Source organism: Empidonax traillii, unplaced genomic scaffold, assembly GCF_003031625.1.
Source record: "Empidonax traillii isolate 1590-97213 ecotype Southwest subspecies unplaced genomic scaffold, ASM303162v1 scaffold1766:size63472, whole genome shotgun sequence".
Lineage (NCBI taxonomy): Eukaryota > Metazoa > Chordata > Aves > Passeriformes > Tyrannidae > Empidonax > Empidonax traillii.
The window spans coordinates 51171-63472 of NW_020956959.1; the positions used below are offsets into that span (position 1 = coordinate 51171).

A 12302-nucleotide genomic window follows, 5' to 3' on the forward strand; every position below is an offset into this window, starting at 1 on the left:
GCAGCAACTCGTGCTGGGTGTTTCAGTTAGGAAGTAATTACAGTGCAGTATCTTGGAGCAGCTGGTAGTGCTGACCAGAGGATTTCAGATGGGTTATTAATGACTTTGTTTGGTTGGGATGATCTGCTTCCAGATCTGCTTCCACCACGCCCTCGGGCTCCCCACGGACCTCTCAGCAGAACGTCTACAACCCGCCTGACGTGTCCACGTGGAACCCCTTTGATGATGATAACTTCTCCAAGCTCACAGCTGAGGAGCTGCTGAACAAGGACTTTGCAAAGCTGGGTGATGGTAGGTCCGTGGGGATGGTTTAACACCTGCCTGCTCTGGGGAGGGAACATGGAGTGGTGATGCCTTTGGTCCGGTGTTCCTTTGGTGCTCTGGATTACTGTGATCCTCTCAGCTAAATCCTTCCCATGTCCCTTCTGTTTGCTCAGCAGTTCAAAGGCAGAGGTACCAACTACTTTTACAGTGGGCCTGCTCAGTTCTCTGTAGAAGCTGCAGTTTAAACTCTGCTTCATCTGCAAGCTGGGATTTGCAGGAAGGGGCTCAAGTCACACCCTGAAATAGTGTCCTAACCAACACAGAATGCTTTCAGTATGGAAGTTTTCCCCCTAACTCTGTGTCTGGCATTTCAGGGAAAGCTCCAGAAAAGGTGGGCAGTTCCACAGAGAACTTGATTCCAGGTTTCCAGCCAGCTTCGTCTGCAGCCCAGGCAGATGCTTTCGGTGGCTCTTCCTTCACCGCTGGGTCAGGTGAGTTTGTGAACCTGAACTACAGGGCAGTGCCCTGGGCAGCACTGCAGAAAAGTGGCAGCTCTTGGTCATAATCCCTTTGAAAGGGAAGTAAAACTGATACAAACTGAGCTGGGCCTTGGCACCAAGAGTTGTAGGGAAGAGGTTGGTACTTCAGTTGAGAGGGGAGGTAGGAAGGGAGCTTGTCCTTGTCACAGCTGGGTGGCAGAGACAGGAGGCACTACCTGTAGGCAGAGGTGAGGCTGGAAACTGAGTGAGCCCCTTAATTCACAAGAAAGCTCCTTAGTGTGTTGAAGTTCCATGGAGCTCCTAATTAGAGGTAAAACATGTTTTGTGCACTAAGGGAATTGGCCTGGGGTACGTTGGTCAGACGCGCTGGAGCTCTTGGGCTGTTGGAAGGAGGAGAGGAGCAGGAACAGGAATGTCTCTGCTGCAGAAGGAGGATGGCAGGGATGAGTGAGCAGGGAAGGTCCTCAGAGGACAGCACAATCTCCTAATTGACATGTTAAATGAGGAAGGCAGTGAGTTCTGCACTGGCTGTGCTGTGTGGGTCCAGCAGCCCCGAGTCCTTGGCTGCTCTGAGGAGCTGCTCTGCAGAGGCCTCTGCATGTGGGACCTTCTCTGGTGTCTCCTTTGGTCCTTGGGTCCCAAGGTTTTGCCATGAGCAGCCCAAAAACCTCAGTGAGTGCTGCTGCTTGTTTGTAGTTCTTCAGCATCAGCTCTCCCTGAGTGCAGCACAGACCTGCCCAGCGCAGTGTTGGAAAGCTGCTTCAGGAGCTCCAAATGCCAGGGATCCTCTCCCTGTTACTGGTGACAAGTGCAGCTGTTTGATGCCTCCCCATGAAAGCAAAACAGGCCTTGGTGAGAGGAGTCTGGGAAGAGACTGGAGAATCCTTTGTGGGGCAAGAAATGACAAATCCATTTGTACTTATTTCTGTTTATAAGAGGAGCTTTAGAGGAGCTTATAAATGAGCTTGGTATTGTTGGCTCTTCCCTGAGGATTCAGGAGTTAAGTCCATGGAGCAGGAGTGCTCTGGGGAGCTGCTTTCTGTGTTTGTCCAACTGTGAGCAGTTTCTGGTGTTCCACCAGCCTTTGTGGAGGGCTGTTGAGCAGCAGATTCAGCTGTAATGTACCTTCTGAAAGCCTGAGGAGCATCTGCATGTTCTGGGCACTGTTTTGTGTTCAGTTCTTTAAAATGTGCCCCTCGACTCTGCTGTCCTGGGGTTTGCACAGGAAGGTGTAACCTTGGTGCAGAGCTGGACCCTTCCAGCCCTTCTCTTCCTTTCCTCAAGGACAGGAGTCTTTCCAGGCCTGTCTGGTACAAGATGCTGCATCTTTTATTCCAGACACAGAGGCCTGACATGGGCTGTGTATCCTCTGCTGAGGCCTTTCACCTTTTGTGCTGCTCTGAAGGGACATAACAGCACTTCCCTGCCAGGGAGTGTTTTGAGAGCTGTGTGTTGGAGAGCTACATGGTAATGGCTGTTTGGTGGTGTTGTTTGGTTTTTCATTCTTTTCACTGGCAACATAAGCTGGATTGGAGTGTGTGAGTGTGTGTGTTGTTCTGTCAGGCTGTTGTTGGGCTCTGACATCAGCTGTGCCTGTGCTGAGACTGCTCGATGCTTTCTGCTTTCCTCTGCTCTGTTTCACTCTGCCTTTTCTCTGCCTTTTCCCTCCCAGCTGAAAAAACGAAAGACATTCTGAGTTTGGAGTCCAGCCCTCCTCTCCTGACTGTGCCTGATCCTTTCATTCCTCTCCCGTTATCCGACACGCCAGGTAACACAGCAGAGTTTGTGCAGGGGGGCTTTGTTTTGTCCTCTTAATGTTCTGGTTTTGTTCCTAGGCTGAAACCCCTGAAATCCTGGGCTCAGCTGGTGGTGCTGGGCACTGAGAGGCTCAGCTGAGCTCGGGGCAGTGCTGGGGTGTGTGCTTGGTTTTCCTGGCAGACCCCAGGGTTGTCTCGTTCCTAATGCCAGCAGTGTTGGTGTCTTTAAAGGTTCAGTATTAAAAACCTCTCCTAGGAGGAAAAACTGAGATCTGGGGAAGGGAAGGGAAGAGAAGAGAAGGCTCTGGGGGGACCTGAGAGCCCCTTCCAGTGCCTGAGGGGGCTCCAGGAGAGCTGGGGAGGGACTGGGGACAAGGGATGGAGGGACAGGACAAGGGGGAATGGCTTCAGGAGTGGCTTCCCACTTCCAGAGGGCAGGATTAGGTGGGATATTGGGAGGGAATTGTTGGCTGTGAGGGTGGGCAGGCCCTGGCACAGGCTGCCCAGAGCAGCTGTGGCTGCCCCAGCCCTGCAAGTGTCCAAGGCCAGGTTGGAGCAACCTGGGCTAGTGGAAGGTGTCCCTGCCCGTGGCAAGGGGGTGGAACTGGATGAGCTTTACAATCCCTTCCAACCCAAACCATTCTGTGATTCTATGAAAAATAACCACCAGGTAATTAATCACCTCTTCTGACCTAAGCTCTTTTCAAATTGGTGTCCAGCTTTGAAACTGTAGGTTTTATTACTGTTAATCCTTCTTTCCTGGAAGAGTCAGTGTTTCTTTGGCTTCCACGCTCTGCTGCAAATTCGTGCATCATGCGAAGCACAAGTTACATGTGACCTTTTCTGATTTGGCAAAGTTTTCTGGTGCAGTTGGTGCTATTTCCATTTCCTTTGCAGTGCTGCTTCTGTCTTTCCTCTGTGCACATTTCTGCCTGCAGCAGCCAACACTTTTTAGCACAAGATTATGTAAGTGCTTAGGAGCTTATTTGCAAATCGGTGGGATTTGGAAAATGGGAATGTTTTTGTCTTGGAGTCTCTCTAAGCCCTCCAGTGACTGTGTGTGACAGTCCCTTGTCTCTGAGCCCCAGACAAGTGCTGGTGGCAGCTCCCACCCTTGCCCTTAGCCCAGGCTGTGGATCCCTGGAGCTGTGGCAGTAGAGGACCCAAACTTGGCAATGTGCTTGTGAAGGTGTCATCTCTCCATGGAGAGCTGAGCAATTCAGGAGAAAAATAAATCCCTCTTTTTCCAGAAGTCTGTGGAACTTGCTTCCTTCTGGTGGATGCTGAAAGAGCACGAGAAATGTGGTTTGGTCCAAAGGGGATTTTATTTTACATAAATGCTGCAGTTTGAGGGGAAAAAGAGCTTGGAGGCTGTGTGAGCACGTGCCAGGAGTGCCCTGCCCAGCTGTGACTTGAAAAGAGCCCACAGAAGGCACCTGAGTGCAGGTTTTCCTTCCCCCCTCCTGTGCTGTTGGAAGTGTTGTTCTTCCTGGTTGAAATCTGTCACCCAGACCATGTCATTCCCTGCCAGCATCATTCCCAGCTCACCCAGTTGCACACCAGGATGTTTTCCTTGTTGCCTCTCATTTTTTAACATAAAACTCGAGGCCAGGAGCTGATAAGTGTTTCTCAAGGGCCAGATCTGTGGACTTGCCCTTAGCTTTCAAAACCAAGAGGGTTTTGAACTTGTAAATTCAACAGAAAAGATAAAACCCCTGGATTTGGACTCGAGATTTGAGTCTGTGTCTGTCATGTAGGACAGAGGTGTCTTTGTTGTTCAGTGTTACCTGTGCAGAACCATCCCACAGCACAGAGAGGGATGTGCTGACTGGCAGGTGAAAGGTGTTTCTAGTGGTGCCCTGTGAGGCAGCAGAGCTGGGAGTGACTCCAGTCTCCCAGTACATCACCTCCAGTTGCTCCCCACCAAGCTGCCTCAGTTCTCTGCAGGAGCAGCTGAATTTCTTGGAATGCTTAGTGAATATTTCCTTTCGTTTGGAGTATTTTTATTCCTGAGAAAACCTTGATAACAGTGAATGTCCTTGCTCTGCAAACATTGTACCTTAGTCTTTGTAGGCTGGGAGGGTGCACAGCCCTTGCAGAAGTTCAGGTGTGAGCCTTCACCTTGTGCAGGTGCAGGTGGCATCACCTGAGTGTTGGTCAGAGACCTCCTGGGCCTCTCCCCCTTTCCCCTGCGTGCTCAGAAGGACAGATGCCATCGAGTGGCAGTGGGATGGTTTCCAGTGTGTTCCTCCTCCTCCTCCAGTGTGTAATGGCTGCAACCCTTAATGGAATTGTAACCAGTGAGAGGAGCTGGCAAGGGGGGTGTGAAAATATGGCAAAACATCTGTTAAAACAAGGGGGAATTAAATATTCATGCTGAAAACATTTCTCCTTGTGTATGTGCAGGAAAATGAGCCAAGTTGTTCTTAATGAGCCTATTGCAGGAGTCAGCACTGACTAATCCTGATGGAGTGCTGATCAGTGGTGACTCCCTGCGTGGGGCTCCTGAGTGTCTGTGCCCGTGGACTGAGCCCCTGGGAGCACAGGGGGCTGCTCTTTGCACAGGGTGTTCTGGAGGCCTGAAAATAAACTGAGTTCTGCACCTGAAATCATTGAACTGAGTTCTGCACCTGAAATCATTAAACTGAGTTCTGCACCTGAAATCATTAAACTGAGTTCAGGACAAGCCTCTGTCGTTGAGGTTTTTCTCCCTGAGTGGTCCCAAGTCTGGGGTTTCTAAACCTGAGAGGTGTGACCCAGAGCTCCTGATGCTGCTGCTGTGGCCCGTGGCCCTTGTTTCCCACTGCAGCTGGAGTGTTGAATGCTGGCCTGACGTGGGCACCCACGCTCAGCCATCCATTAGATGAGGTCTCACACACATCCTTTGGCATCAGAAGCATCTGCTCACATCAGGCTGGCTGGGCCCAGGGAAATGCCCTCTGAGATACTGCCAAAAATGTTCCTTTCTGTTGTTTGGGGGTTGGTTGGTTTGGGGTGGGAGGGGGGGGTCTCCTCCTTGTGTTATTTCCAGATAAACTCTGTGTCAGTTCAGTGCCACCTTGGCACGTTGAGTCAATCTTTTTTACCCCTTTTTTAACATCCTTTGTGAATTTCCACAACCGTTTCCTCCCTGCAGTAATTCAGCATCAGCTGCAGCTGACAGACAAACAGTCTGTGGTGGAGGGACTTGTTTGAGGAACAGCAGCACCAACCAGCCTCTGCCACGTTGTCTTGCCCTTAAAAAAATACAAGATGAGAGAAATTCCACGTCCAGCACAGCTCAGTAAACGTGCAGGGATAGCTGGGGGGGGTGCCCAGGCCAGGGAAGGACGTCTGTGCCAGCTGGGCACACACTGAATTCCTGGTTTTCATGGAAAGGCAAACACGGTTGCTTAGTGCCACGTTGGGGTTCTCCAGAGCCTTTAAACAGCACAGTCAGGGTGTTCACAAGCAAATGCAACAGAACAACTGTATTTCCAGTGAGAATTTATTTAATTTGTCCCAAGATGGCACGTTGGGATGAAGTAATTACAGACATGCACAGCCACTTATTGGTGTGTGCCAATGATCTGAGTTTGCATCTTGAGGGGGGAAGATGCAAAAGGGCAGCTGCTGATCTGGGAGCTCGATGGATTAATTGCTGCATTAACTGAGAGGACTGTGGTGGTGATTGTTTGGGGCAAGGAAGCCAACAGACCTTGGGAATCACAACTACACGGGTGTAAACAGCATCTAGTGTTGTTCTGCCTGGGCTTTGAACTTGATCTGAGGGGGCATAATTTGTGATTTTACAAATATTTGAGATCCTGAATGTGAAACTAAAGTTCCTTGACCTTGATTTCTTAAGGAGCCCCTGTTAAATGTTGCCCAGTTCCCCTCTATGGTGTCCACAAAGTCCTGTGCATTTGGAGTGTCCCAACTGCCTTTATTCAGCTGCTCTTCCTCTTTGTGCTCCCTGAGAAGCAATCCCATTTCACAGCAAGCCCATTAGGAAGATGAAACTCCAGTGCTTTCCTTGGTCAGCCCAGGTCCTCTGTTGCTGAATAACATTCAGGGCCTCCTCTAATCCTTAGCACTGGATCAGTCAATAGGCAGAAATCATCCCCAGTCCCTGCCCAGGGGGTGATTCCCTCCCGCTCCCAGCGCAGTGACCCGGCAGGAGTTTTACAACCTTGTCTTTCTTTCCCAGTTGCCACCCGAAGAAAAGGACTCTGCTGTGTCCTCTCTTGAGTTGTCTTTCCCTTTGCTCTCCCTCCAGTCCTCCAGTGAGTAACAGCCTTGCTGTGTGTGGTGCTGCTGCCCCTCCTTGGCTTGGAGATGGTGCATCTTGTTCCGTGTGTTCTCAACTCGGGGCAGATTTTTGCCTGCACTCCCTTTTTAACTCACAAGTTTCTCAGGAATCTTTATTCTCTCTAATAGCCTGCTCTGACTAAAAGCCCATTTGCCTCCCTCTTCTCTTGATTTATATTTTTTTTTCCTAACTCTAGTCCTTCTTTAGATGCTTTTTGGGTTTTCTTTGTTGCTTCAGGGTTATGTGGCCCCAAATAACTGCGGCATGTCAGTGGAGAGTCCGGAGTGGTGGCCTTGCAGATGCAAAGTGACTAATTGTGAACCTCAGTCAGACCTGTGCATGTGGCAGAACAGGGATCTGAAGCCAAAGGGCAGCATTTTCTCAGTGGACAGTGCAGGGCTGTGCTGCTCAACCACTGCATGGCCTTTGAACTTGTTTGCTTGGGCCAGGAGATGAATCCAGAGTTAGTTCAGTGGCTTCATTTCCTCCTTATGTTGGTACACATCAAAGGAAAGGCTCTTGCTTTCATTCCTGGAGGAGGTGATTCAGTTCTCCAGTCTCTGAAGCCACCAGCACGAGGCATTTGGGGGTCCTCCAAGCCCCCTTAGCTGTAGGCTCTTGCTTAGCTCTTTCTGCAGAGTTTTCCTTGCTCTGACAGGAAACAATCAGGAACTTCTCACTGTGAGGAGCATAGAACTTGGGAAGAATGCGAAATATTCATCCATAGGCTGGGCTTTACCTCTGGAGAGGCTTCATGGGGCATTTTTAATCCCCCTGTGTTCTTTTGAGCTTTAGACACCTCCTCAAGGCTTGCTAATGCCCTGCTTACTCAGCCATGGCAAGGCAGAAAATCCAATAGAAAGGAAACACCCCTGGCCAGCTTATCCTGAACCTGGGACAGAATTGGTTCCCTGTGACCTGGGAAGCATCTGGGAGGTTTTTGGGAGGCTGCTGCTGATGATCTCTCCAAGGGGCAGCTCCACGTGGGAGCACAGTTGTAGATTAAAGCCCACCTTTCCCAGCTGGAGTTTGATGAAAGCCCATCCTGAGAGCTCTCCAGGAGCTGTATGAGATCAAACACCTTCCTGGGGGGTTACATTGTCTTAACCTTGTTTATCCTTGGGCTAGTTTGTGTGTCTGCATGTGAATGGTCTGGATTTGTCTCTTGGATTTGGGGCAGAAGCACCTGCGATGCTCTAAAACCCTGAGTTACCTGCATGGTGATTGATACAGATGGTGTTGTCCTGTCACACTCCCCTCTGAGCTTCACACCTGCACTAAACTGCTTGGAAGGAGCCCTGCAGCATCTTGGGAGTCACTCTTGTTTCTTGCTCTACTGCTGTTTGCTGCATCTTTGCCTTCGTGACCTCTCCTAAAACCAGCCTGGGGTTGTGCCCACACACCTGGAGGGTCACCAGAAACTGGTGCTGCAGTGGCAGAACATCCCTCTTGGTTCCCTCCAGTAGGAGTGCTGGTTCCCCCCAGTAGGAGTGCTGGTTTCTCCCCAGTGGGAGTGCTGGTTTCTCCCCAGTAGGAGTGCTGGTTTCTCTCCAATGGAAGTGCTGGTTCCCTCCCCAGTGGGAGTGCTGGTTTCTCCCCCGTAGGAGTACTGGTTTTTCCCAATAGGAGTGCTGTTTTTCCCCAGTAGGAGTGCTGGTTCCCCCCAGTAGGAGTGCTGGTTTCTCCCCAGTAAGAGTGCTGTTTTTCCCCAGTAGGAGTGCTGGTTCCCCCCAGTAGGAGTGCTGGTTTTCCCCAGTAGGAGTGCTGGTTTCTCCCCAGTGGGAGTGCTGTCTTTCCCCAGTGGGAGTGCTGGTTCCCCCCAGTGTGGTTCCCCCAGCAGAAGGTGTGTGAGGGGTGCCAGGTGGGAGGGGATGTTCCTCCATCTCTCTGCAAAGGGCAGGAATGTGCCACGTGCTGGGGCTTTGCCCGTGGAGTCTGTTCTGCAGCTGATGATCCCTTTGTGTACATGTGAGGGGGCACTGTTGTCTTTGTCCAGGGCCCAGGAAGGAGAGTCATCCCAGTGTTGCCTCTTCCTACTCACTCTGATCCCTACTGGCTCCTCCACAGGACTCCACTCGCAGGTGAAGCAGCTTTTCCCTTGGAAGCTGAAGGGAATTCCCTCGGTAGCAGGGCCCAAACTGCAGCTCACTGTGACAAGGGATTGGTTTTCTTTCCAGGTCTGGCTGTGGTTAAAGTGCAGCTGCACTGTTTGTGCCCAGGGGATGAGCAGGAGGTCCCTCCTTGAGCTGCTGCTCCCGTGCTGGGGAAGCAGAGGCTGGAGCTGGGTCTGCTCTTGGACCTGAGCATCTGCTGTGGCTTCAGAAAAGCTTTCTTTAGCACAGGTGTTTTTTCTAAGCCTGTTGTGCTGAGGAGAACAGCCCTCGCTCCTGTGGAGGAGGAATTCCTGCTAATTAACACAGAACTGTGGATCTCACTGGGAATTCTCTGACCTTTCCTTTGCTCCTTGTTAAAGGGGAAGTTCACACCACTTAATGGAACTGTTCCTTTACTTCATCTCTTGCTCCTACAGGTTAGTAGCAGGTGCAACACAGCCCAGAAAGCAGGGGATGAACTGCTAGGCCTGAGGACAGGCTGAGGCACTTGATTTTTGTTACTTTACCTCCTTTCCCATCTCTCTCCTGTCGTGTGTTCGTACACATGAAGGCTGCTGTTCCCATCAGGCTTTTCCTTTCAGCTGACCTTCTTCAGGCCTTTAATGATCCAACAGCTGCCTCTTGGGCTCATTTTTAGGTTTCCCTCCCCTCCTGGTTGCTTTAGTGTGTTGGTTCGTGAGGGTTTTCACGGGGAGTAGAATTTATCCTGCTCTGAATGAGCAGCTCTAAAGCCTCCAGGCTGTTTTATTATTTATATAGGGCAATAAAAACCATTATTGCCATATATGTGACAGTGCAACTTCAGCTTTCCTTCGATGTTCTCAGCATGGTAAGTCTTTTATAGAGCAGGATTCCTGTGCTTCAGTGCAGTTGTGAGCATGTTTGCTTTGGACAATAAATAATGACACCAGCCTTTGAACTGAAAAATTATAATACAGATGTAACAGTTTTGTAACTTTCTAATGTGGGATTATAAACGGGAGTAATTTCAACAAGGTGAAAAGGCCAGGTTTGTCCATGGGGGAGCAAATTGTATCAGAGCTGTTCTAGTGCAGGTGATTACTTCTAATAAGCCCTGGCATTGTTCTTTATCCCCTTGTTCTGCGCAGCACCCCTTGTGAAAGCTGAATAATTAATCTGGTTATTGCAAACCTGGTTAGTGATTGGGAAATCACTCATCCACCAGATGAATAATTGAGATTAACTTCCTGCCCAGGTGATCTGAGTGTCTTTGTGTGAGGGATAATGGGACCCTGGGGAGCTGTGCTGTTGGGAGTGGAGTAACTGCCTGGCAACTGGACAGCTCTGTAACCCCAGGGCTACAGATGGCTCTCCATTTCTGGTTTTGCTTCAGCTCTTAAGGGCTCTGAGGTGTAACACTGAAGGACAGTTGGTTTTTATTAGATAAAAGTGAATTTTTTACAATAAGGGAGGTGAGGCCCTGGCACAAGTTGGCCAGAGCAGCTGTGGCTGCCCCATCCCTGGAAGTGTCCAAGGCCAGGTTGGACGGGGCTTGGAGCAACCTGGGCTGGTGGAAGGTGTCCCTGCCATGGCAGGAGTGGAATGGGATGAACTTTTAAGGTCCCTTCCAGCCCAGCCCCTCCTGGGATGCTGTGCTGGAGCCATTTGCACACTGTGGTGCAGATGCTCCCGAGGCTGCCATGTGAGCCCTGCGCTGAGCACCTGATTAATGTTGTCTTTTCTTTTTCTGTTTTTTTTTTTACTCCTTCTCTCCGTTGCCTCCCTTCCTCCTTTTCCTGCTTAACCCAGAAAAACTGATTGAGGGACTCAAATCTCCTGAGCCTGCGCTTCTGCTCCCCGACCTCCTGCCTCTGGCTGACCCCTTCGGTAGCACGTCAGACGCTGTCAATGGTAACAACCACCCCAGCCCCTTTCCTCTGCCTGCCCTGCCCTGCATGATAACTCCCCAAACAGCCCCTGGTGCTGCCGAAACACAACGTGTAGGCACTTGGCACAGCTGTGGTAGAAGAAAGTTCATTGCTGGTTGAAGGAGAAGACACCAAAAATCCCTCCTTTTCTGGTCAGGACTCTGTTCAGCCACAGCCCAGGCACTGAGCTGGTCTATCTCTCCATGGACCCTCAGCAGGAGGAGGAGGAAGAGGAAGGACAGCATTCCCTAGAGCTGGGGAATGCTGGGAATAATGTGCTAGGCTGCTGTGAGCCTGGATGCAGCAGGCATCAGGCAGGGCTAAGGTTCTGGAATGTTGCAGAATCGTGTTTTGATCTACTTGCCAAGCAATTGCAGGCTCAGTAGTTGCCATCAGCTGATGGTGTGGGCTGGGATCCCTTGGCCAGCTGGGTGCAACCTGTGGCTTTGAGTGGAGAGGAAGGAAATGAGTCACTGTAAAACTCCTCCCTTTTGCAATTTCTGGCAGTTGTCTGAACGCTCTTAGATAATGATCCTGCAAATCACAGGCACACTCACTGCTGGGAAATCAGAAATGATCAGTAGTCTCTCTTGGGCTGACCAATTAGGCCATTTGTGCTTCAGCATTTGGGTGCATCCTTGTCCTTTGATTTAACTTGGTCATTACCTTGCTGTTGGTCCCTGAGGAGGAGACCCAGACAGTCACTGCATGTGGCTGCTGTGACAGGTACCTGCCATGGCTCTCCCCTCCCTTTGTGCTTTCTACAAACCAAATCCTTCCATCCAGCCTTTGTAAACGTCTCCTGTTGCCTCCATGTGACGGGTGAGGTGGATACTGGGGACTGGGGCTTCCAGTGAGGTGTCAAGTTCCAAACTTTGTCACCTCCCTGCTGGCTCTGCAGTCCTTGCTCCGTTGGACCCCTAAGTGGGAAAAAAGGTGCCACATCTTGGCTTTTTACAGGCTTAACTGGGACTGTGCTGAGGGCTCCAAAGCAGGTGTTTTGATGACCTGTTACTCCTGTTGCAAGGGGACTCTGTCACGGTCAGGCTTCTCCTTTTCCTGGACAAGGATCTTGTGGATATTTGCCCAGCCCCAGGTCTCCTGCTTGGCTGCAGGGCAGGTGTTATTAACCTGCTGTTCTCTGCTCAAATTGGGCTTGCATAAATTAAAACAAATAAACGAAACCAAATAAAAGCACTGATGAGTTACAGTCTTCCCTCGTGGTTCAATTGGACTCCAGCCCCCTGTGCTGCCACGTCACAGGGTCACTAAAGGGTTCAGACAGCTGCTGCCTCAGCCCCTGCCCCTGCCTTTCCTTGCAAACTAACCTCTGGCTTCTCCCCTGCTCTGCTGCTTTTCCTGTGGAAAGGGAAGCCCGAGGTGGCCGTGGAGAGTCTGATCCCGGGGCTGGAGGCCCCTCTGCCCCAGCGCCTCGTGTCCCAGAGCGAGTCCGTGGCCTCCAACAGAACAGGTTGGTGAGGCAGCCC

At 50.8% G+C, this 12302-nt stretch overlaps 1 protein-coding gene across 1 annotated transcript in view; it reads left to right on the forward strand.

Moving 5' to 3' along the window:
* The window catches only part of AAK1 (AP2 associated kinase 1), a gene marked incomplete at its 3' end in the record, with an annotated part of 56896 nt that extends 44610 nt beyond the window's left edge, over positions 1-12286 (forward strand). Inside the window, exons 15-19 of the mRNA XM_027908598.1 lie at positions 134-291; positions 639-755; positions 2437-2532; positions 10697-10798; positions 12185-12286. Coding sequence (XP_027764399.1) covers positions 134-291; positions 639-755; positions 2437-2532; positions 10697-10798; positions 12185-12286 — 575 coding nt within the window. The remainder of the gene's footprint in view (positions 1-133; positions 292-638; positions 756-2436; positions 2533-10696; positions 10799-12184) is intronic.
* Between the last annotated feature and the right edge of the window lie 16 nt (positions 12287-12302).